This window comes from Myxocyprinus asiaticus, chromosome 10, assembly GCF_019703515.2.
Source record: "Myxocyprinus asiaticus isolate MX2 ecotype Aquarium Trade chromosome 10, UBuf_Myxa_2, whole genome shotgun sequence".
NCBI classification, from domain to species: Eukaryota; Metazoa; Chordata; class Actinopteri; order Cypriniformes; family Catostomidae; genus Myxocyprinus; species Myxocyprinus asiaticus.
This window is the reverse complement of record NC_059353.1, coordinates 2,727,280-2,753,518: the sequence shown is the minus strand read 5'-3', so window position 1 is coordinate 2,753,518 and position 26,239 is coordinate 2,727,280. Positions and strand designations below refer to the sequence as shown.

At 41.4% G+C, this 26,239-nt stretch overlaps 1 protein-coding gene across 2 annotated transcripts in view; it reads right to left on the bottom strand.

Moving 5' to 3' along the window:
- Positions 1-774: 774 nt before the first annotated feature.
- The window catches only part of LOC127446831 (polypeptide N-acetylgalactosaminyltransferase 5-like), a 69,524-nt gene continuing 44,059 nt past the window's right edge, over positions 775-26,239 (bottom strand). For both annotated transcript variants that reach the window (XM_051708103.1, XM_051708104.1), the window contains 5 exons: positions 21,038-21,155; positions 20,311-20,640; positions 20,071-20,151; positions 17,301-17,444; positions 775-1,554 (listed from right to left, as the gene is read on the bottom strand). In XM_051708103.1, the coding sequence (XP_051564063.1) occupies positions 1,414-1,554; positions 17,301-17,444; positions 20,071-20,151; positions 20,311-20,640; positions 21,038-21,155 (814 nt within the window). In that variant the 3' untranslated portion in view covers positions 775-1,413. The remainder of the gene's footprint in view (positions 1,555-17,300; positions 17,445-20,070; positions 20,152-20,310; positions 20,641-21,037; positions 21,156-26,239) is intronic.

Sequence of the window (26,239 nt, the reverse complement as noted above, 5' to 3'; positions counted from 1 at the left end):
ATTCTATATTCAAAACACAATTCCCACATCTCAACATTTAAGTGCTTGTACGATGTGAAAAGTGCAGTGTAGCTGTCTGAATGTGACACTCTCTGATTTACCCCCATGGTCGATGGGAAATGAACATTCACTGCAAAACAACTTGCTTACATTTTCAAGTGTCGCGCGAAGAAATGGATGTTGCTGAACACATTTTTATTTGGGCATTTCTAACTTGCACTGACTGACAGAACGACAAAAAGCGCGAGCGCCAAGCGTATGACCTCATCGCAATGGTAACCAGATAGATTTCAGCTGATTTGCTGAAAGACTTTAAAAGTATTGTCAAATCAACATGCGATGCAATGAAATTGCTTCTCTTCTCTGCAAACAATACCAGAGACAATAGCAAGAAGGACAATGAGGAGATTTAATAAAAATAAATAAATAAAAAAACAGTGAGCCTACCAGCTGAAACCGGGACATAATTATATATTTTTTAAAATTGTTGGGACACAGGGACACACCTCTTAAAATCAGGACTGTCCCGGGTAATCTGGGACGTCTGGCATTAGTAATGTGATGCTGCATATTCACCGCTCAGTGTTAGTATAACTTCAAGATAACTGTCATATTTGCCAGCACAACGTATACAAACAAATTAGAAATCACCTTGAATTGTTCACTCCTCTTCCATTCTTAATCAGTTGTTTCAAATTGGCAGATCAAATGTCACCTTAAGTAAGTAATTTCAGTTTTACCAGCAAAAGCAAACTGACAGCAGCACACTTTGGAGAAGGCAAATATGTTTTTATTAGTTTCATTTAGTATACAGTTTGTGTCCTACAGTGCTGAAATAAACAGGCACTTATGTTAACAGTATTTCTCTTTACCACTTTTTAAATGAAGAAACTGTCTGAAATCTTTAGCAGCAGAAGTGAGATGATGTTGTAGTGCTTGTAGTGTCACACGTGGAAGAGGTTTATGTTGAAAACAGCTTCCTAGTGGTAAATCATAATGATCATACATGTTCATTACAACAGCAACATGTGAAAAATGAACTTTTCAGACTGCATACATTCAACTTTAATTTGGTTAAAATCATCTTTAAAGGCACTTTAGGGTTATCTGTTGTGCAAAACATTTAATTCATTTGTTCTTTAAAAAAAATAAGATTTCCAAAGCCATTTCTCACCCAAACCCTAAAAATACTAATAACCCGATTGAACTCTTAACACATTTGAGTAAGAATGTGCCCAAAGAAGACCAAACAACAAAAATGCATCTGTATTTTACAAATGAACAAGGACATTGCACAGACCAAAAATGTTCCCTTAAACCACAATTATGCACACATTTGAAAACCTCCACTTAACAAAGCATGAAAAAAACCTAGAGGAGTGATTGGTGAAGTATGTGAGTGACATTCTGATGTCACTGAGTATAGTAGTGTGTAAACTGCCATTTCTGTAAACTGTTGATGGTATCACAGTCCTTCAGGAAGACGGCATCAGCTTTAACTCCAGCCTCCAGACAGACGGGTCGGAAACTGCCCTCCATCTTCAGATGCTCAGTCTAGACGTATAGAGATTTAGAATGTAGTCTTTGGTCAAACAATGTTTGCACACCTGAATATAGAGACAGGTACCCAAGACAGCATACTTCTGTACAAGTGATCATTTATAAGAGAAACTCATGCATAGATAAACAACTGTTGTGACATCTTATGGAGTTTTGTGTTCCTTACCACATTCGCCTTCAGCTTGCTCACTGGGGTTGTAAATACAATTATCATTATTACGATGTGTGTTGTGAAAAGCGCTATACATATACCTGTAAAAATGACTTGACTTGTTCAATGAATACAGCTTTTGACAGATCAGTATTTCTACTCTCAGCAAAAAGAGAGAACATTTAGCCATTGCTCAAGGAGGGACTGACAGCTTACATGAGGATTTTAACTTGAAATGTGCTGTCAGTTGATTAAAATATTTAATTGCAGTTAATCACATGATTTATCATAGTTAATTGCGATTAATCACAGATTTCTAAAGTGCTGAAATTTGACTCTCTATATACTTCTTTTCATGTCAAAATGTATTAAATTCCTTTTTAGAAAAGAAAATAATATGTAACAATAATGTTTTATAAACATTTTCCAAAAAATGTATTCCACAGTAATAAAGCCAGAAATGCACTTAAATGGTTAGTTCAACCCAAAATGAAAATCCTCTCATGATTTATTTATCTTTAAGCCATCCCAGATGTGTATGACTTTCCTTCTTCAGCAGAACCGAAGTGAAGATTTTTATAAGCACATTTCAGCTCTGTATGTCTATACAATGCAAGTTAACAGGTGCCATCAAGCTGCTGGCTGTTTAACAGTCCAAAAGGGATAATTAAGCAGCATAATTTTCAGTTTTGGATGAACTAACCCTTTAAATTGCACTAATTCAAGTAATATTTTCCAAAGTATAATTGGAAGGTTGACTTATTGAAAGAACTATTCCCTGGAGTTTGCATATTCATTACAATAGGCATGAAATCTCTTCAACTCTCATTCTCCGTGATACAGCGCATGGTTATCTACTTTGCTATAGCAATTGTGAAGCTGCATTTACATGATTCGTGCTGCTTTGAACTCCACATGAAAAGCACTTGCAGAAAACGTCTTGTTTTGGCGGAAGCGCAACGAAACACCGGGGAAATGCTGATGCTTCACTCCAGTGGGTTGCGTGAATGCAGTTTATCTGGGTTTGTTTTGTACAAAAAATTAAAATTAAGAGGTCCTTTCTCCATTACTTGACCATTGATACAAAATCGCTTGTGTGTGTGTGTGTGTGTGTGTGTGTGTGTGTGTCTTTGTGGTGTGTACATCAGTGTAATGTCTACTGACACATTGCAAAGGTTCCACCCTATTACAGCCAGTGTTTAGAACTTACACAGAGCTGAAAACATTTCAGAATCTAATGTCACATTGGTAAATGCATAAATCGCATTAAATAAAAATGAACATGTTAAACATTTTAAATAATTGCATATGTTAACGTGTTAATTTCGACAGCTCTACTTTTTTAACCATCTTTGGAAATTTTTATATATCTGTGGCCAATAAATTATTGGCCGATAACTGGAAAAATGTAAATATTATTATAGCACCGTTAGTAGAATTAAAGCCTATATTTTTGCCGATAATTTCTTACAGTTTATTCGGTTGTGGCAGAGAATCTCTGACTGCCTGCATCTTCTGTCCTTGTCAGGCAGTGTCAAGTGTCAGTGCATGTGCGCACACAGAGCGTGTGTGACCTGGACAGATAGTGTACTGATAGCTACACTATGTTTAAAATCAAGTTAGCATGTCATGTCGCTCTGAGGATTATTTCAACATATATGCACCATGTTACGTTGTTTGGGGCGCATTTTAATCAGGATCATCTGATGTAAGTAACGATATGCCATTTCCCATATTACTTGGGGCAATCATTACTCCATGAAACATAAACAGAATATGGCAAATCGTTATCACTGCTTACAGCAGACAAGCATTCAAATCAGCATACATCTGTATTAGATACATTTCTGGTTTATTTTACATCCACCAAACCTTAAAAAGCAGTAGATCAGAGTTGGTCAGATTGTAAAATCCAGATTCCAAAACTCAAGTGAGTAGTTTTTAATTAGCTAGCAGCCCCAGTTTAAAGTGTTAAAAAGCAAAAAAGGAAAATGATCTGTTATATCGGTATTGGCCATAATGAGCTGTGAATTACCGGTTATCAGCATCAGCCCAGACTTTCCATATTGTGCATCCCTAGATATTATACCAATTTTTAAAATTTTATTAATACAGGATGGAATATTTTAGAAACAAATCAACTATCACCACAAAACATCTCAGAATTCATCAAATCCATTGCTAATCCCACCAAAAATGATGTCACTTTCTGGCGGATGACGGCTTTTGTTTGTTACAGGGATATTTGAAAAGACTAACAGGATGGAAAGTGATATTGGGGAAAAACTATAAATTGATAACCAATTAATATTCCCAATAAAAAAACATGTTTTGTTGGAAACATTTTGATCGGACAAAGGAAATAATGAAGAAACACCTGGGATATGTCTTAATAAATTATATTTTTTCATTATAGAAGTTAATGCATAGAACCCGGACCATGGCAAAAATAGCAACATCCACTCAAACTAAAGCAGTGTAATTATTTAAAATTCCCCCATGTAATTGTTATAAAAGAAAAATAACTATAATAATTTCCATCTTTAACCCTCTATTGCACCGTGTTGCTTCTGGGTAGCAATCCCATTTTCTTAACTTTGCAAACACATAATCCATATAAAGATGGCGCCACACTAGCAGACTCCAAACAACTAGATTTTTGCCGAGGGTGTCACACTTGCGGAATGTTTTGCTGAGATCTTACATCAACATTTACTGATTAAAGCTGGTCACAGGTAGGCAAAGGCACAGGTACAGTTGCAGTCCTAACTAGGTTGTGGAACACCATATACAAAAAAATTACGAAGTATTCTGTACTTCTTTTAGAATGAACAAAGTGACGGTGATGAGTTTGCAGGTTAGTGTATGAAACTGGTGTAACTGCAAAAACTGAACGATTAGAAATGATGACAATTACTGTGCAATTTCTCTGTATTTACTTGTGAATAGGCTTCTTTCAAGCTGTCAAACCACAAAAAGACATATTTGTAACTGAAAATACATTGTATAGGCTATATGAAAGATACATACACAATATACTGTATCATCCAGTAATGGCTAGATTTTAATGGAAAACTATGCGTGTTGCACTCCGTAGCACTGGAAAATTTTGAACAGCCTCCTCCATTTCATGATTTCATGCCTATTGAACAGTACATCGCTCGGCATCTGTCAGCGGCATTTGCATAGTACAGTAATAGTACTGCAGAAAAATAGAATAATTGCTGCAAATTTTGGAACACGCCACATTGTCCGTCAGACTTGTCTGGTGTGCTGACCCCTTTAATTTACCCTGCTACTCACACTTTACCAAAGTTGTTTTGAGAAATATGTTAGAAAAGGCAAATTATTAAGACTATTGTGCAACGAACAGCCCTATTTATATCTAAAATTTAGATATTTATTGATAATCATAGGGAAAATCGTCATGGTTACTGGTGTAACCTCCATTCCCTGATGGAGGGAACGAGACGTTGGTGTCGATGTAGTGGCACTAGGGGTCACCCTTGGGAGCCCGAGACACCTATGGTCTTTGATAAAAGGCCAATGAAAATTGGCGAGTGGTATTTGCATGCCACTCCCCCGAACATACGGGTATAAAAGGAGCTGGTATGCAACCACTCATTCAGGTTTTACGCTGAGGAGCAGTCTTCAGCTCAAAAGGAGGTGGAAGGCGCTATGTGCAAGCGATACACCCAGCCGGCTATCCCGGGCTTATCCACTTAAGTTGTGTGCCACTAGCTGGGACGAAACCGGTTCCACCCGGAGGTTGTAGAACCTTGCAAAGGTGTTGGGTGTTGCCCAGCCCGCTGCTCTACAAATGTCTGTTAGAGAGGCACCTCTGGCCAGGGCCCAAGAAGCCGCTACACCACGGGTAGAATGGGCTCGTAGCCCTACCGGGGGCGGCATGTCTTGGGCGAGATATGCCACAGATATGGCATCAACAAGCCAGTGGGCGATCCTCTGCTTGGAGACAGCGCTTCCTTTCCGCTGTGCACCAAAGCAGACAAAGAGCTGCTCAGAGAGTCTAAAGCTCTGCGTGCAATCCAAACAGATGCGCAAAGCGCGCACCGGACACAGCAACGCCAGGGCTGGGTCTGCCTCCTCCTGGGACAGCGCTTGCAGGTTCACCACCTGGTCCCTAAAAGGAGTGGTCGGAACCTTGGGCACATAGCCCAGTTGGGGTCTCAGGATCACGTGAGAATAGCCCAGACCGAACTCCAGGCACGTTTCGCTGACAGAGAACACTTGCAGGTCACCTACCCTCTTGATGGAAGTGAGCGCAGTCAGGAGGGCAGTCTTCAGGGAGAGTGCCTTAAGCTCGACTGACTGCAAAGGCTCAAAGGGGGCTCTCTGTAGGCCCTGAAGAACTACAGAGAGATCCCATGAGGGAACGAGGTGCGGTCTGGAGGGATTCAGCCTCCTAGCGCCTCTTAGGAACCTGATGATCAGGTCGTGCTTCCCTAAGGACTTACCGTCAACTGCGTCGTGGTGTGCTGCTATGGCAGCAACGTACACTTTCAAGGTGGAAGGGGACAGCCTCCCTTCCAACCTCTCCTGCAGGAAGGAAAGCACTGATCCGACTGCGCATCTCTGGGGGTCTTCGTGTCGAGAAGAACACCACTTAGCGAACAGACACCACTTCAAGGCATACAGGCGCCTCGTAGAGGGGGCCCTAGCCTGAGTGATCATGTCTACCACCGCGGGTGGTAGGCCACCTAGGTCTTCCGCGTCCCGTCCAGGGACCAGACATGGAGATTCCAGAGGTCTGGGCGCGGGTGACAGAGGGTGCCCCGTCCCTGAGAAAGAAGGTCCTTCCTCAGGGTAATTTGCCAGGGGGGAGCTGTCGCGAGGAGCGTGAAGTCCGAAAACCATGTCTGGGTGGGCCAGTAGGGTGCTACCAGGACGACCTGCTCCTCGTCCTCCCTGACCTTGCACAGAGTCTGTGCAAGTAGGCTCACTGGGGGAAACGCGTATTTGCGAATGCCAGGGGGCCAGCTGTGTGCCAGCGCGTCTATGCTGAGGGGAGCCTCGGTGAGGGTGTACCAGAGTGGGCAGTGGGAGGATTCTTGGGAGGCGAACAGGTCCACCTGTGCCTGACCGAATCGACTCCAAATCAGCTGGACCACCTGGGGGTGGAGTCTCCACTCTCCCCTGCGGGAAACCTTCCATTACAGCGTGTCCGCTGTAGCGTTGAGGTTGCCCAGGATATGAGTGGCTTGCAGCGACTTGAGGTGCTGCTGACTCCGCAGGAGGAGACGGTGGGCGAGTTGTGACATACAGCGGGAGCACAGATCACCTTGGCGGTTGACATATGCTACCGCTGCCGTGCTGTCTGTCCGAACTAGCACGTGCTTGCCCTGGATCAATGGCCGGAACCTCCGAGGGCGAGCAGAATTGCCAGTAACTCGAGGCAGTTGATGTGCCAACGCAGCCGTGGACCCGTCCAGAGGCCGGTGGCTGCGTGCCCGTTGCAAACAGTGCCCCAGCCCGTTTTGGAGGTGTCTGTCGTGACCACGACGCGCCTGGGGACCAGTTCTAGAGGAACACCTGCTCGTAGAAACGAGAGGTAGGTCCAAGGGCTGAAAAGATGGTGACAGACCGACGTAATGGCCACGCGGTGTCCCGTGGCGCCATGCCCGTCTCGGGACTCGAGTCTGGAGCCAGTGCTGAAGCGGCCTCATATGCATCAACCCGAGCGGGGTGGCCACCGCCGAGGATGCCATATGCCCCAGGAGCCTCTGAAGAAGTTTCAGTGGAACCGCTGTTTTCTGATTGAACGCCTTCAAACAGGTCAGCACCGACTGGGCGCGCTCGTTCGTAAGGCGCGCCGTCAGGGAGACTGAGTCCAACTCCAAACCGAGAAAAGAGATGCTCTGAACCGGGAGGAGCTTGCTCTTTTCCCAGTTGACCCGAAGCCCTAGTCAGCTGAGGTGCGAGAGCACCAGGTCCCTGTGTGCGCATAACACGTCTCGAGAGTGAGCTAAGATTAGCCAGTCGTCGAGATAGTTGAGAATGCGAATGCCCACCTCCCTTAACGGGGCAAGGGCAGCCTCTGCGATCTTCGTAAAGACGCGAGGAGACAGGGACAGGCCGAAAGGGAGGACTTTGTACTGATACGCCCGACCCTCGAACGCGAACCGCAGGAAGGGTCTGTGTCGAGGAAGGATCGAGACGTGAAAGTACGCGTCCTTCAGGTCTACCGCCACGAACCAATCTTGATGCCGGACTCTCGCTAAAATGCGTCTTTGCGTGAGCATCTTGAACGGGAGTCTGTGTAAACCCCGGTTCAGTACTCGCAGGTCCAAGATTGGCCGCAACCCACCGCCTTTCTTTGGTACGATGAAGTAGGGGCTGTAAAACCCTTTCTTCATCTCGGCTGGAGGGACAGGTTCTATCGCACCCTTCCGTAGGAGGGTAACGATTTCCGCGCGCAGGGTAACAGCGTTTTTGCCCTTGACGAAGGTGAAGTGAATACCGCTGAACCTGGGCGGGCGCCTGGCGAACTGAATCGCGTAGCTGAGTCAGACGGTCCGGATCAACCACCGCGATGGATTGGGAAGCGCAAGCCATGCGTCCAAATTCCGTGCGAGGGGGACCAAGGGGACAACGTCGTCGGACGTACCGGCAGGTGGGGCCTCGCGGCGGGGCGGAGCACGAGGTGCCACAGCACGTCGTGGCCATGCTGAGTCTAGGGACATCGAAGCACTTACCTGGCTCCTTGTGACCACCCCCGGAACAGCCTGGGATGGGGGAGGAAGAGGCCTGTCCTCGCGACCCATGGAGGCTGTCACATCGGGGGTGGATTTGTGCCACAGCTGGGCACTCAGGGGCGGAAAGGGCACTGCAGGAGCGCCAATCCTGCAAGATAAAGCCCGTGGACGGTAGTCGTGGTGATGACCGTACACACCGGGTATGTGACCCAGGGAGGAAGGAAGCCGCTCTTTTGCTGAACTTTTGGGTACCGCAGCCACTTGGGCATGCGGTGAAATCAAACAAAAAGGCAACAAAAGATTTTCCACCCGGCCCTCCACCGGGGGATGGAGTGGTCTTTCTACCAGCTCCACGTGAGTGGGTTCCCTCGTCCCTGGGTTGCCCGTCTCAGGGGCGTTTCGAAGACCTCCGTGGGTTCTTCGGTGCCGGCTGTGAGACGGGTGGCGTCGGCTTCCTGTGGTGGGGCAGGATGTGCCGGATTGCTTCCGTCTGCTGCTTTACCGTCGAGAACTGCTGGGCAAAGTCCTCAATGGTGTCACCGAATAGGCCCACCTGGGAAATGGGGGCAGCAAGGAACCGTGTCTTGTCGGCCTCGCCCATCTCGACCAGGTTGAGCCACAGGTGGCGCTCCTGGACCACTATTGTGGACATCGTCAGCCCGAGAGACCGCGCCGTGACCTTCGTCGCCCGGAGGGCGAGGTCGGTCGCCGAGCGCAGTTCCTGCATCAAATCTGGGGCGGAACTACCCTCGTGCAGTTCTTTCAATGCCTTGGCTTGGTGGACCTGCAGGAGAGCCATGGCGTGCAGGGCAGAGGAGGCTTGTCCAGCAGCGCTGTAGGCCTTGGCAGTCAGGGACGACATGAGCCTACAGGGCTTGGAGAGGAGCTTAGGGCATCCACGCCAGGTGGCGGCACTCTGCGGGCATAAGTGCACCGCGAGCGCCTTATCCTCCGGGGGAATCGCCGTATAGCCCCTGGCCGCCCCGCCATCGAGGGTAGTGAGAGCAGGGGAACTGCAGAGTCGGGGTTGGGCAGTAAAAGGTGCCTCCCACAACTTCGTCAGCTCCTCATGCACCTCCGGGAAAAATGGCACTGGAGCGGGGCGCGGCTGGTTTGAGCGGCGCCGCGAGCCCAGAAACCAATCATCAAGCCGCGAGGGTTCAGGGGAGAGCGGAGGGTTCCACTCTAGCCCGACGTTCGCGGCCGCCCGGGAAAGCATGTCCATCATTTCGGCATCGGCCTGTAACTGGGCGACCGTCCCCGAAGGGGGAAGCCCAGCTGAGGCTTCTGTGTCCGACTGGACAAGCCCGCTCTCCGATGCTGAGCTCAAGAGCTCATCATCTTCACGGGCCTCGAACAAGAAGCCAGACTCGCCGTGCGACGAGCCGGCGAACTCATCCGGAAGCCCGATTGGGGCAGACGAGCGTGCTGGGGAATGGGAGGTCCGCGGGGGGATACCTGGCAGAGGCGATCCCATTGAGGTCCCCAAATCGCCCCCAGCGCCAGCCGCGCTGACCTCAAACCCGTAGGTAGGATGACCAAGGCGGGGAGCCGCTGGGGTGGCTTGCTTCCTTACGAAAGCAAGCCACGACCGCAAGGTTGCCATGGTCATGTTCTCGCAGTGAGAACATGAACCATTCATAAACGCTGCCTCCGTGTGGGTCGCGCCCAGACACGAAAGACAGCGATCATGACCATCCGAATTTGAGAGAAAACGACCGCAACCAGGAATAACACACGAACGGAAAGGCATCTTTAGAAAGACGCGTCTTTAAAAAGACGTTCCGTGTGTGCGATCTTTTAGAGAAATATACTCTTTTAGAGGGGAAAAACACTCTTTTAGAAAATATACTCTCTAGTTTTTCTGCTGAAGCGCCCAGGGGCGTTCTCTGCAGTGCACCAGTGCAGAGGAGGGAGAAGCCGCTGAAATGCGCCATCAGATCCAGCAGAGGTGAATGAACAGTGCTATTCAGCTCAATGAGCATGACCGTTCGGCTCCGAAGAGAAAATGAGTGGTTGCATACCAGCTCCTTTTATACCCGTATGTTCGGGGGAGTGGCATGCAAATACCACTCGCCAATTTTCATTGGCCTTTTATCAAAGACCTGAGGTGTCTCGGGCTCCCAAGAGTGACCCCTAGTGTCACTACATCAACACCAACGTCGAGTGAGTGACAGATAGGGAACTTCCAATTATCGATGCGTGTAAAAGGCATCAATCTCAAGACTACTGGATGGTGATTATGTATATGAAGCTTACACCTGAAAATCACTGGAAAAAAGGCTAGTGTGACGTCGCAGATCTTTGTCCGTTTCACCACATCTCACTTATTTTTTCAGCGTCTCACGCAGGACCAACAAATTTTTTTTGCACAAAGCCGGTTTCAGTGGCTTCCAAGGTAAGTTTGAGTTTAGTCTGGTTTTTTGGGCTCAAGAAGGTGGGTCAGTTTTTACCGGTTTTCATCACCATATCAACTTATGCTACACGGTTAACCTGCTCCAGAGCAGATTTTATTCTGGGTTACAGATTTCAAACTGATGCTGAATCAATCAGCTGTTAGTAAAGTAACATCTCTGATGCAATAAAGTCACTCCCCCTGTATCTCTTACTCCAAATTAAAGCGCCCTTCGCTGGGAAATGTATATGTTTAATGTATTTAGATTTATATATTACAATTTTAGATATTATACCTACACATTAAGATATTATAAGATGGTTTATTTAAGAGATCGGGGAACCTTTTATCTTTTGAGCAGCACATTCTCACACTTTAAAGACAAATTTATTGTGTGACGAGTCTTTGCATATGAACAAATATACTGGTAAAATTATATTTTAGACTATCACACAAAGTGACATCGCTTGCACTTATTAGGCTTTTAATTTAAGTTTATATAAAAGCTTTTACATTTTCGATAAATACATTGATTTTTTTGCTTTTAAAATTAATAAGCATGTGTCTTATTGTGAATCAGTTAAATAAAACATTATATTCAGTTTTGTTTTCTTTTTTTTGCGGCAGCTGTGTTTCTTCATGCTATGTAAATGTTTAAATTCTTTATATTTTCATAATGATCTTTAGCGGAGATGTAAATCACGCTGAAGACATTGCGAGAGGTAAATCGCGCCGACTCTCTCCAAGCTTCACCCATTGGCTGTTTATGACAAACGTCACTCATTTACGTGCACGAGCTTCAGGGTTAACCACGAACTTGGGATCAAACTCTGAGTTGACAGAACGTTTGAACTGAGCTTCTTGAGATCGATGAACCCGATCTAAACCAGTTTAGCTCAATCTGGTTTTGTCAACCTGAAACTTTGAAACAGTTTGTTCAACTAGCTTCGTGCAACAGGCCACACGTCAAGTTATAAGAACTTTAATATTTATAAACGCATCTCTGGACACCTGTGTTCTGTTTCACCATCCATTGCGCTGCATCTAGCTTGTTTATAGCGCAGGTGTCATAAAGATTCAACATTCTGATGAAGTTCAGGTTGCAAAGAAGACTGTTACACATGATTGTTACACATAATTCCAGATTGTTTCAGTGCTTGATGAACGGTGAGCCAATGTTTTTTTCCCTTTTGCTCTGGAGTGCAGACAATAATTCCACAAGTTAAATGCTAAACTATTTAAATATCAAAGCATCCCAAAGAGGCTAATAAACAGTGCCATGTATAACAAAAAAAGAAACTGAAGAAATTCTGGATTTAGTTTGACAAAACTCACCAAATCCAATCAGGCTTCATTAGGGTTAAATTGTATCAAGACACTCATTACCAACTTTCTTTATCAATTCAGAGTTTTCTAAATGATTAGATGTTCTTTTCCCTATTTTACAGTCAAACTGAGGAATAACTACTACTGCTGCTGTATGTCCAGACTCTGGATCCTTTGAACCATCAGTATAGATTTGTATACAATAATAATACTCTTGATCTATATATTGCCTCACTACCATATCCTTAGAAACCCATCTTTGATTGTCATTTATTTTTTCCAGAAACTGTAAATCGACTGATGGCACTGGAAACATCCAGGGAGGTAACACTGGCATTGCCACTGTTGGGCTTACAGTGAAAATTCCCATTCAATGAGCCTCATTATTTGCGTTCCATCCGAAACTCACCAACTGTGAATACTCATACTCCCAACAGTTGTCCAGAACTTTCTTTACAGGATGACTGTAACTATGTCCTTTTATTGATATCCAATAAACCATTTTCAATTGTAACCAGATTGGCATTTCTCCCACTTCCAATTCAGAGTTTGATCCCGAGGTTATGATTATTTCATGTGCGCATTCACATGAATGACGCGAACAGCCAATCGCGTGCGAGACAGCGCGAGTCACATCTCGCGAGAGAGTCAGTGAGATTTACTTCTCCGCTGAAGATGTTTATGAAAATTATTATAAATTATACGAATTTAAACACAGTTATAACAGCATGAGAATGTTAAAACAAATTATCAATCAAATCACATTTACACACCAAAGAGGATTACTAGTAAATGATAAAGAATTTAAAGGCATTTACACAGCAAGAAGGAACATTGCTGCTGCTAGAGCACAAAAAAACAAAACAAAAAAAAAACTGAATGTGATGAAAATATTTAAATAGATAATATATCGATGTGAAAGTAACTTTATATGGGTCCACAACAAGAACATTCAGGCTTGTAAGTTTAAAAGTTCAATACCTTGATTTGAAATTAAAAATTGAAATTAAAAGCTTTACTATTCATTTAAATGACTAACTTAATATAATTTAATACTGTTAGACATTAATACACTATCGAATAATAAAAATGTGAGCAATTGGAAAATGAGTAGATGGTATGCACTAATAAAGACTTATTTGTTCTTTCTTTCTAGCAGCATAAGACACAATAAGCTGATCACTGTCTGGTTCATCTTCTTCCAACCTACAGGCAGAAACCAAAATCAGTTAAATCTGTAGTAAAGACTGTAAAAATTTGGACTAGTGAAGCAGAGCTGGAACTACAAGCCTGCTTTGACTGCACTTATTGGAGTGTTTTTGAGGCTGCAGACACCAATCTGGCGAGCTCACAGATACTGTTACATCATATATCAGTTTCTGTGAGGATATGTGCATTCCTACTAGGACTTATTTAACATACAACAATGAAAAACCGTGGTTTACAGCTGAACTCAGGCAGCTTCGTCAGGCAAAAGAGGATGATTACAGGGGTGGGGATAAAATCTTGTACAATCAGGCCAAGAACACACTGAATAAGGAAATCAGAGTGGCTAAAAGAAGATACTCTGAGAAGCTGAAAAACAAATTTTCAGCTAACGACCCTGCATCAGTGTGGAGTGGCCAGAAACAACTTACTAATTACAAGACACCATCCCCCAACACTGTAGTAGACCAACAACTGGCTGACGACCTGAATGTGTTCTACTGTAGATTTGAAAGGCCCAATCTCACACCCCACAACCGCTCTAACCTTCACTTCACACAAACATCAACCTGCACTTAAGATCTGTGAAGAGGAAGTGTGCCATGTCTTCCGAAAACAAAACAAAAAGGAAAGCACAGGGCCCAGACGGTGTTTCACCCACTTGTCTAAAATCCTGTGCTGACCAGCTGGCCCCCATATTCACACTGATCTTCAATAGATCACTGGAGCAGTGTGAAGTCCCATGCTGCTTCAAATGCTCAATCATCATTCCTGTCCCAAAGAAACCAAAAATCACAAGACTTAAATCATGAAATCATTTGAGAGACTGATGTTGGCCCACCTGAAGGACATCACTGGACCCTTTCTAGATCCCCTTCAGTTTGCTTATCAAGCAAACAGGTCTGTGTATGATGCAGTCAACATGGGATTGCATCATATCCTGCAACATCTGGATAGACCAGGGACATATGCAAGTATCCTTTTTGTGGACTTCAGTTTAGCTTTCAACACCATCATCCCAGCTATTCTCCAGACTAAATTACACCAACTCTCTGTTCCCACATCTATTTGTCAGTGGATCACCAGCTTTCTGACGGACAGGCAGCAGCTAGTGAGACAGGGGAAATTCACTTCCAGCACATGTACAATCAGCACTGGTGTCCCCCAGGGATGTGTGCTCTCCCCACTACTCTTCTCCCTGTATATAAATGACTGCCCCGCCAAGGACCCCTCTGTCAAGCTCCTGAAGTTTGCAGACGACACTACTGTCATCGGCCTCATCCAAGATGATGATGAGTCTACATACAGAATGGCTGGCTCACTGGTGTAGTCAAAACAACCTGGAGCTGAACACGCTCAAAACGGTGGAGATGATAGTGGACTTTAGGAGGAACACCCCAACACTGACGCCCCCTCACCATTCTAAACAGCACTGTGGCAGCAGTGGAGTCATTCAGGTTCCTGGGCACTACCATCTCACAGGACCTGAAGTGGGAGACCCACATTGACAAGTTTAAACTTATCTAGCTAGCTGCTTAATCCTGCTTTGTGACATAGGCTACAGCAGCAGTGTAACTCCATGTACATGACAATACTAGCATTTGCTGCCTCACGAAAATGTCAACCTAGCCAGGTGGAGCACATTTTAGGTTTAACACTTAAATTATGTATTTTCCATTAGTTAATAATACTATGTTGCAGGCAGTGACAGTTTGATTATTTTTGTTTGACTTTGATGAGTGTGTTTTTATCATTTGAAGATCAATGTATTGTGCTATTTAGGCTCATAGCTCACTGTGGACCTTATTCCCTGCTGTTTTTATTAGTGTTTGATACATAATCATTGCAATACATTTTCTTTATTCCCAAGTCCCGACAAATAACCATTTGTGAACCCTCGCAGTTAATCAAATATTACAAACGGTTACCGTGGACATCCTTATAACTCACCTGTGCAGTGATGTCAAACATGCAGCCACTATTAAGCATATTGCAGTTGTCATAGGTTGTTTTTTATATAGATTTATTTTTATTTTTTACTATCCTTTTTTAAACTATCTACTTTACATTGTTTACTATTTACTTAACCATGAATTTAAATTTAGCAAAAAAGTTAACCTAGGGACAATTTTTTAAGATTAATTCAGCAGATTTTGTAAAGCATGGTTTCTCAACCACTGGGTTGCGGATCATCTTGGTTGGGAGATCTTTTCTGTCATGAGTACAAATTACCAATTAGAAGGATAGAACTGTACATTTGCAATGTTTGGTGCAACAGTGACCTCTATTGTCATTTAGGGTCACTTACTCATTTTTTATTATTTATTTTATATTAATAGTAAAGTCATCAAAACTATGGAATAATAGGAATAGAAATATGGGAATTATGTTGTGACTAAAAAAATGAAAAATAAATCAAAACTGTGTTATATTTTAGCATCTTCAAAGTAGTCACCCTTTGTCTAGAATTTGCAGACATGTACTCTTGACATTTTCTCAACCAATTTCTTGAGGTATCACCCTGGGATGATTTTTAAACAGTATTGAAGGAGTTCCCATCTATGTTGGGCACTTATTGGCTGCTTTTCTTTATTATTTGGTCCAAGTCATCCATTTCAAAAACGTTTTTTTTTTTTTTTTTTTTTTTTTTTTTTAAATAAAATTTTAGAATTATAATGAAATAAATTAATATGGTGGCACAATTATATTTTTGTCTACTAAACTAATTTCAAACATTTAAGCATACGCCTTCAGATCAAAATATTTTTAAGATCATGAGAACATTTCAGTCAAGTGACCCCAAACATTTGAACGGCAGTTTATATGATGCGCTAAATTTAATTACGTTTTTTGTTGTGCAGTTCAATATGAAAACAGACAAATTGCGGACATTTAGGGAATCTAGAAATCCCGACTGGTCACTTTTTAAGGTTAAAAAAAGAGGAAACATCTGTGAAAAGAGGACGTATGGTCATAATAGTTTCCATTTAAAAATCTTCCGATTTGAGGCTCGTACCTTTGCATTATTTCTGCAATAACAAGTGACGCCTTCTCACGCACTCTGCCGAGAACAATTTGGCCTCATTCACATACACTCACAGCGTGACATGAGATATGAACCTTGTAAAGATGATTAATAAAACAAAGGCTTGGTTTAAATGTTTTTCATCTTTGTTATGTTCCAAAATTATGGACAGTATTTGGAATTATCTGTCAATTTTTTTAAAAAAGACAAGTGACGGAGAATTAGTTTAATGCAACCTCTGATTTCAGCATTGGCAGCTTTTGGGGGGCTTATTGTTGTGTCATTCATTCAAGCCACCTGTAGTTGTTATAACACCCTATAACAGCGAATTATTATCCAGACACTTAGCTGCTCACCATCACCAGTAACGTTAGTCTAGCTGATAACAACAACTAAGTGGAAGTGAGGAGCATCTGAGAGGAAGTCTCTCGCCGCAATGGCGCCGCCTATGGAGAAGTCAGGAAAAAGATGGAGGGACCGTCTGAAAAGTCCTCCCATTGTGCTAAAACGTGCTAAAACTGTGGAGGGTGTGGTAAGGGACCGTCTGTCAGCAGCACCAATGCTACAAATACTGGGCCACAGATATTAGGCCACTATAAGCATATAGACATAACTAGATTAAGTACGTATTAATTTATTTTGAATGGATTACCATTAAAAAAAAGTGGGTCGCAGTGGGCAAAAGTTTAAGAAACCCTGGTGTAAAGTATATTATGCTAATGTTTAGTGTAATAAAACTGTTTAACAGTATTGTTTACTGTTCATTGTACAATTTTGACAAGAAAATGTACTAAATAGTAGGAATGAACTACAATAATACATTAATACATACAGAATTGTGCACTTTAACGTGTGCCGCTGTATTGTTGGAGTATTGATTGACCACAAAATATCCCTAAAGACCAGATTTTGCTCAACACTTACCAGAACATTACCAGACTTGTGCATCCAGCGGAGCTGTTGCTTAGTGTTGTCACATGGCTCCATGATCACACGTGTCTCCTGGGAAGCTACACAGGAAGTGTTCTGTCTAAGCATCCTTAACCAGGTGTAGCTGAAGTGTTGACTCTGACAGGCAGTAGACAAGTAGAATGATAATGAGCTTTTATGATGCAAGATTACACTGTATATAATATCCATGTAAAGTCTGTTTCACACCGCACAAATAACAGCGCATAAGCTTCACAGCAGCATTACTACATCAGCAGTTTTGCTTTCACACTGATAGTGCTTCTACTGTGACAGAGACTGCTCATAACTGCTCATAACTTCTCATAACACACTCACTATGATGCTGTGAACTCTTTATTTACTATCGTCTTTACTAAGACCTGAATCAATACATAAATAAATGTTAAATTATGAAACGAAATGATTATGAAACAAATTATGTTATGATCCTTTATTCTTTTGTTGTCATTTCATTTTCTTAAATGACACATAATGACTACATAGTTTAATGTCATGGTCATCGAATCCTAAATTGATGAGACGGTCTGACACTATTTGGACACCTTCTCGTTTCTGGTAGACGTTTCAAACTCACACTGAATTTTATCTTCTCCATAAATACTTAAGAGGTTTTTTTGCTTACCTGTTTGCTCCAACAACAAAAGAAAATAAATCAACGATTATGCTTTTACAGCTTTGCAAAGAAGGTAAAAATATACAGTGCTGGATAACAGCAGTAAGAAGAGAGAAACAGGCCAAATTTTCTGTCACTCTCTGAGCAGCTGTGTTAGAAGCCTCATTGCAGCTATAACAACTGATTTTTTAAAACTTATTCCAGGGTAATATAATGCAAAGTACACGGTTACAAATTTACACTAAATATTTTTAAAATTGGATACATACAAAAGTTAGTTACATTTATGATGTTAAAGAAGGCGCAAATGCCTCATAACAGGTCTGTGAAAAGGGTCCATAACAATAAATCAACAAAAGTTTTAGATAAGCTTACTAACCAGTCTTTTAAAATTGTCCGGTATCGGCTGTCTGATGGCTCATGAGTCATTCAAGGAAAGAACTACCTCTGAATCAGGTACTAAAAAAGGTTCCTGGTTTAGTTCAGGTTTTAGTTCCAGGTGGAACTAGTTCATGTGGTGGAAAAACAATGTCACCTGAAATAGTTCCAGGAACTAGGAAAAGTTTCTGCAGTGTAAAAACAGCATATATATATATATATATATATATATATACACACACACCTGCCTAATATTGTGTAGGTCCCCCTCGTGCTGCCAAAACAACGCCAAACCGCATCTGAGAATAGCTTCTCACCACAATTGTACAGAGCGGTTATATGAGTTACCGTAGACTTTGTCAGTTCGAACCAGTCTGGCCATTCTCTGAACTGCCGCTCACTGGATGTTTTTTGTTAAATTCTAGAGACTGTTGTGCCGTGCAATCATGCCACGGTCAAAATCACTGAGATCAATTTTTTTCCCCATTCTGATGATGTGATGTGAACATTAACTGAAGCTCCTGACCCCTATCTGCATGATTTTATGCACTGCAGCCACATGATTGGCTGATTAAATAATTGCATGGATGATTGTTGGTGCCAGATGGGCTGGTTTGAGTATTTCTTTAACTGCCAATCTCCTGGGATTTTCACGCACAACTTTCTCTAGAGCAGGGGTTCTCAACGGGGGCGTTCAAAAGATGCCAGGGGGCGCTGAGAGCAAATTAGTAGAGAGGGGGGCATTAGGTTACAAATGGGGGGCATTTATCAGTCCTAATAATCAAATCTATTGTCAAGTTCCTCTTTGCATTAAAACATTTATCTAGACTTGGAGTATTTCAGTTGGTTCTCAATTATTCGGGTTGGTACGCATTTGTACCATGGTTCATCTGATTTTGAAGTCTAGTGATGCATCTGAAGTATCTGGTTTAGCAACGTCAAATACACAGGCAGAGGCACAACCTCGGCTAATGCACCTGTATGGCTCTGTAGATGGATACGGCTCAATGGACAGAGCAGCGTGAGCGCAAACCAGGTGCGTTTTTACATGCAGACTGCAGCAAGGTCTCGAGCTCTTATACTCGCAGCTTTGCGAGAATAAGTGAGAAGCAAGACGCGAGAAGCAGAAACCATTTGAATTCGGTACAGAATTCTACATCACCACCCTTGAATTTACTATAGTAATAAATATTATCATATCACTACTTCAGATCTATTAACTGTGTCATAGGCTACATTAAGGGAGTGAGGGAACATAATTAAATTTTGTTACAACTTATATTTATGGGGTAAGGAAATGAAGTAGGGGGGCATTCATCAAAAAATGCTTGAGAACCACTGTTCTAGAGTTTACTCAGAATGGTGCCAAAAACAAAAAAACATCCAGTGAGGGGCAGTTCTGCGGACAGAAATGCCTTGTTGATGAGAGAGGTCAACAGGGAATGGCCAGACTGGTTTGAACTGACAAAGTCTACAGTAACTCAGATAACCACTCTTTACAATTGTGGTGAGAAGCTATTCTGAGATGAGGGTTGGCGCTGTTTGGCGGCACGAGGGAGACCTACAGAATATTAGGCAGGTGGTTTTAATTTTGTGGCTGATCGGTGTATATGCGCAGTGTGAATGCTGCAATCTGTTAACGTGCCCAGAACTAAATATGCACTGCTTGCTTGTGCAGTGTGAAACAGGTCTAAATAATACATCAGGAATTGTCTGATTATTTGTATTTACCTTATTTGTGAGATCACATTTATCAAAGGATAAAATGCCATTTTGAAATATCAAACATTTTCTGGCCCCAATGTTGAAAATCTAAAAGAAAACAGGCAATAAAATCAAAAAATTAAAGCAAAGACCTGACCAGAAAGCAAATGGGTGATTTGGACCATTCTAACTCAAGTTTTTTTTTGTTTGTTAAATACATCATTCAGTTTAATTCATCATTCGTTCGCTAATTTATTTTCTACATACCAGTCCTTCAGCTTTGACCAGAGGGGCATCCAGGTCTGGGTAGACATTCTCCAGGTACCATTTAAAGCTCTTACACTTGAGTTTCTCTCTCAGCACAATTTGTTCTGTCAGGTTTCCTATATCAGTCACGCTCTTGTCCAGCAGGTGGTGATAGCCGTGACCATAGAAGAGCTCTTTATATTCATCCAGCCATACCTCTGCCACCCTGGCCAAGTTCCTTTCCACTGTCTTCACCCGGTCTTTAGGGAACTTGTAAGGGTTATCACCACGGAAGATGTGTCCCACACGTGAGCAGGGGATGATCTCAATCTCGCCACCACACATCCAGATCTACAGCACAACCAACACATTACCTGCTGCCACCTGATAATATACATTATTATTTCGGGTATGGCTTGATTTAATTTAAGGTTAAAAGGGATCTACCCTGAAATGTGACACATAAGCTGTTAAGATCGGACTAAACGATCAGGGATCTTTTAAAAAATAAACTTTGGATATTCTTTTCTAATGTTGGGATTCTTCAAAAGAATATGCATAACAGCAGCAGATGCTGCATACAGCCAGAAACATCTTAAAGTTTGACAGATTTTGACATACCATCAAAATTTTACATTTTTACCATAAAATCCAGATTTTGATTCCTCATCATTTGACCCCTTTACAGTCTCAGGTTAAAATGGCAGTGACTGGCCCTGGTAATAAGTCAGTTTCACAGTTGGTTTACCTTGAAAGAGATTTCCATGTTTTCTCCTCCCCACACATCCAGGCCTGGGTCATACGCACCCAACTCATAAAAATAGTTCTTATCTATAGAGAAAAGACCCCCTGCCATAACAGGACACCTGTGGAACAATTAAAATAATAATAATAATAACATATGGTTACAGTCTCCTATCAACATTTAAACTATCAGCACAAAAAGGTGTGTATAATACCATATACATTATTGCATACTATAACAAAATCACAGCATATCCTATAAAACTAGATTTTTGGTCATTTTTTGCATTTTTACCGATTGGATAGCTATGCATGAGACAGATAGCAATAGCATTTAAGACAAATACAAGACACGACTTGGCCAAGTGTAAATGCATCTGGTTGTTACTCCTCCTTAAGGATAGGAATCGTAAACGACTCCATTAACAATTCTTATAGTAGGCCTACTTTTTAGGAAGAAATATTTTGAAATAAGAAATGCAATCCATGTTGCATTTACCTTTCTCAGCAACATGTTACCAAAAATGAGAACAGATTCTTGAAAATGTGTGTTTACTCAGACTTTTAATTAAGATATTTCATTCATTCATTGACAACACTTTACAATAAGGTTCTACGTCTTAACATTTGGTTTCATAAACTAACAATGAACAATATTTTTTTTACAGTATTTATTAATCTTGGTTAATGTTAATTTCCAAAAATACAACTGTTTATTTTTTAATGTTGTTTTTTATGTATTAGTATATGTTGAAATTAACATTATGATTAATAAATGCTGTAAAAGTATTGTTCATTATTAGTTTATGTTAACTAATGTAAATATTACAACCTTTTGTAAATTGCACTAATTAATTAATCATTGTCATCTGAACAACCATAAAATATTACTCTGATTTAAGTCTCATGAGCCTTATACACAAAACAGTAACAATTTGTGGTTCTTTTCAAGTCTCACAAGAGTCATTTGTTTGTGGATCGGGCTGCGCTGGTCACGCTGTTTGTTTCACTTGTAGATTCGAAAGAACCAGCTCATTAGATTAATTCATTCGGGAACTGGATTACACTAGATGAGATGTTTATTTCCCGCTGTAGATTTGGGAGAGGAACCGCTGAATGGCAGTGCAGGAAACACTAAAAAAGTAGCCTATATTAGTACAGTGTTTTGTCCACATCGGCAGAAGAACAAATGCTCGAGAACCGTTAACGGAACTAAATGTCATGAAAATCATCATGAAAAAGTGTTGTGCTCAGTGATGTCATACAATGGCAATTTATAGTGGCCACCTCTTCAAGCTTCAAAAGAACGCAAAAGTATAATTGAGAGCAGGAGTTTCCATTACCCCTGTGTGTGTTATAATAAGAGGCGATCCAGCGCTGGAGTTTATTTTGACGGCTGTTATCAGTGGCATTGAGTGACAGTGGGCGGCGATGTTCTCTCATGCATTCAGACGTGCGCTCCTCTCACTCTGCTGTTCCACAGCTTGCACTCCTTTCCGGTTAAATCGCAAAGCAAAATGCAAATAGATGTGTCTCTGCTCATAATATACATCCAATGACATACAGATGCAATCTTCATTTATTAAATTAAAAAGTTATATTAGGGCAGATTAGGACCTAGGATTCCTTGTAATACAGGCAAAAACTTGAGACCAATCTGTCATTCTGTCATAATAACTGATCCATGTATTTATCCACTGACTAACAAAATCCCAGTACTGACTGTTTCAGATGTACAGATTAAATTATTAAATTAATTATGTGAAATATTTATTGGAGTGCTTGAATTGGTCATCAAAAATGACTATTTATCAAAACAATAAAATATTTACATTATTTGCACAAAACTTGTTAACACCAACTTGGTGACACCCATCCCCCCATTGTTTTCTCTCGCTCCAAGAGTGCTCCACAGTGCGGCCCATATTTCAGCAAGAATTCACTATGTGTTAAGTAATGTGAAAAACACAACTGGCATGAAGGAAAGATGGAATTCCTTATATTATTAATAAGAATGTAATAAAAAGAAAAAATACAAATGTATTGCCAATACCGAGTAGCGGCACTTGGTTATATTGGACCTCCCACGCGAGGGTTACTTCACTTTCACTTTCTGTGTTTTGTGTTCATGCTTGCTCCCTATTATTGAGTTAAACTTGCCTTCAACACATGCTCGTGTCTCGGCTCCTTATTCCTACCTCAACTGGCGTATTTTGAAAAGTAATGATGACAAAAGAGAATGCGAGTGGGGAGGTGATTGCCAGGACCAAAAGCTTGTTGTGGAATCTTGAAAGACGTGTCGAGAAAACACGATAATATCCGTTCACGTGTGGAACAAAATCTAAGGTCAGTAATACATATCTCTCTCTCCCCTATTAAATATTTTAAATTATCATATCATATATCAAATCTAATGCTTTGCCACCTCAACTGTATCATGTCCTGCATTAAATAGAATTGAACTTTTAACAACCTAACACCCTCTACACCATCCTTTGAGTTAAGCGATGCAACACACCGCAATGGCTTTAGGCTGTCTACATTGGACGTGTTGATGCGAATATTCTAAGCCGTTTATTTGTGTTGTTGGCAGTAGTAGCTCCAGTGAGTGCAGCACAAAATAGAACTGGACACCCGTTTACTTTCAGCGCGATGGACGCTTCCAATGTAGATAGCATCATTCATTCTAATTGGTTTCTATTGCATTTGACGCGACACGAAGCCCACGTCTGGTGTAGACAAAATGCAAAACACCAACTGAACTAATCAATTTGTTAATATTGCTTAGTTTGACTTAACTGATTGCCATCTAAAATGTTTTTCAGTATTGTAATTTATGCAATTTACATTTGCAGATGAAGCAGCTCAGCAAACACAAGCCAAGAGAGGTAGATTTAAAATATTTTAATATTTAAAAGATTCAAAAGCTAGTTTTTCTGAAAGTGAACTCAGCATTGGACATTTAGTTTTGATAGTCTTATCTAGTCTTAATAAAAAAATTAAATAAAAATAAAAGTGTACAACATTCTGAGAATGTCATTCAACCTACCTTTTTTAATTCACAGAATTAGAGCGCAAGGTTAATTTTATAATTTAAAGAAAGTGCAATAATAGAAATGGCAATAATATGTGGCCTTAATAATGTTTTTTTTTTTTTTTTCACTTGGTAATCTATTAACTTGATTTAATACAATTTTTGTACACTTATATTTTATTTTTTTAGTTTGATAATTTATGTTTTTTATTTAATTTACTTTTTTTTTTTTTTTTTGGTAATTTATTTAATTTATTTAATCCAGAGAATGTTGCCAACAGGTTTCAAAGGTAAGCTAATATAAATAACACCATCTGTATAATTTTATACACTATTTTCTAAAGCCTGTACATCATTAAAGGTGCATTCAGTAATTTGGGGCTAATTTAAAAAGTTTTACACATTAATGAATGAATTGTGTTTTTGTGAAGTTTGATCTGAATGGTGTACACTCCATTCATGAGATGAAGACTCTACTCATAATAGTTTTCTATAAAAAGAGTTTTATTTTACATGGTGCGGGTCACATCGTTCAATGTGTTTCGCCATGTTGAAATCACATGACCCACGGTGTTTCACTAAACGTCGAAGAAGAGAATCCTCGCACTCATTGGCTGCCGCCTGTGTATATACTCTTGGCTATGCTTAGAGCAGTGTTGTTTGGTGATGTGAAGAGCAAAAATAATCAGAATGAGCTTTATTGCCAAGTATGCTTACACACACAAGGAATTTGTCATGGTGACTGAACACAATGGAACATACTTACTTATCATGCGTTTAGTATTGGAGACAATGGGAGATCCAGTAGCTGTACTGCCGAAGAAGCAAAAAAAAGGTCTGAAGCAACTTGCTTCAAGCAAGAAGACAGAAAGACCAGCAAAGGCAAAAAACTAGAGAAAACATTGGTAATGGTAAGGCATCTATATCTTCAACTGTTTAGTGCAAAGTAGCTTTGCACAGCGATTGTTGTGGATTTTGTGTAAATCATGACGTTGGTTGCTTGGAAATTAAACGAGTTCTTCAAATACAGTATTCATGGACATGCTAAATTTGATCATCAAAAACAATTCTAATCTTTCCTTTAACATAAATTCTGTATTGCTAGATAATGAGGTTCATTTTATGCTAAGCAGTTCTCTAATAAAGGTAATAACTGTCTTTAAAAATAACGTGAAATGTAGAGAGTCTCCAAAGATTATTGATATGAGGGACAATAATAATCTGTCCTTAACAGTACAAGTCTGTTCACTTGATTTCAGATGTTTGTTTTTAGGCAAAACAATTATATTATAGTAGTAATAAATAACTTTAGAAATGACCTCAAACTCCGACATTTTCCAGAGGCAAACAATATTCCAAAGCTGACGAGGGCAGCAGAGACGATCATGCTCATCCACATCGATAGATGGCAGTACAGCGTCTAACACCACTGTCACATCGGTACTTAAAGTACAGGAAGAGCAATGCTGATGCTAGCTAGAGAACTACTGAATGCCCCTTTAACAATCAAAATTCTGCCGAAAATCATGTTCCCTGTCAAAAGCTACACTTAATGCTGCGCTTGATTCAGCTCTTATGGGAACGTCTTTAGGAGTGACCAGCTGTGAATATGTGTGCAATACGTCAATGAAATTGACTAGAACCTTTATAGCCTCTGTTGGTAACATCATAATGCACCAGTACCAGAGGCTATAAATAGATGTGCCACAGGTGCATCGTCAGGTCTTTTGTCTTCAACCACTCTGTGATGTGTTTGTGCTTCTCAGCTTCTCAGCTCTCTATTTTTCTTCTGATAGGAGTTAGATTTGTCAGGCAGTGTGCAGAAAACTTTCTCTTTCTCTGTCATTCAAGTGTGGAAAAGACAAAAGAAAGAATTGTGCGATCAACAAAGCAAACGGTGTGTGTTACCATGCTTACGTCCTATGGCTGAATCGGACACACACCAGTTTTGTTTTGTTTGTTTGGGGGAAAAGCAATCTGCTCTTGCGTTGGAGCGAGGTGAGTGTGAGCATTGTGAGCTGTTCACAGTGAAGACGCTGCGCGCTCATCTCGCTTACTTCCAAGAGCCAGCACCCACCATTCCATCGTGGGGCTTGCGTATGGATCTGGCTGAGGAGCGAGAGACGGGTCCGTCCCTTTCGCTCGCTCTCTCTCCAGATCCAGTTTGTTCTT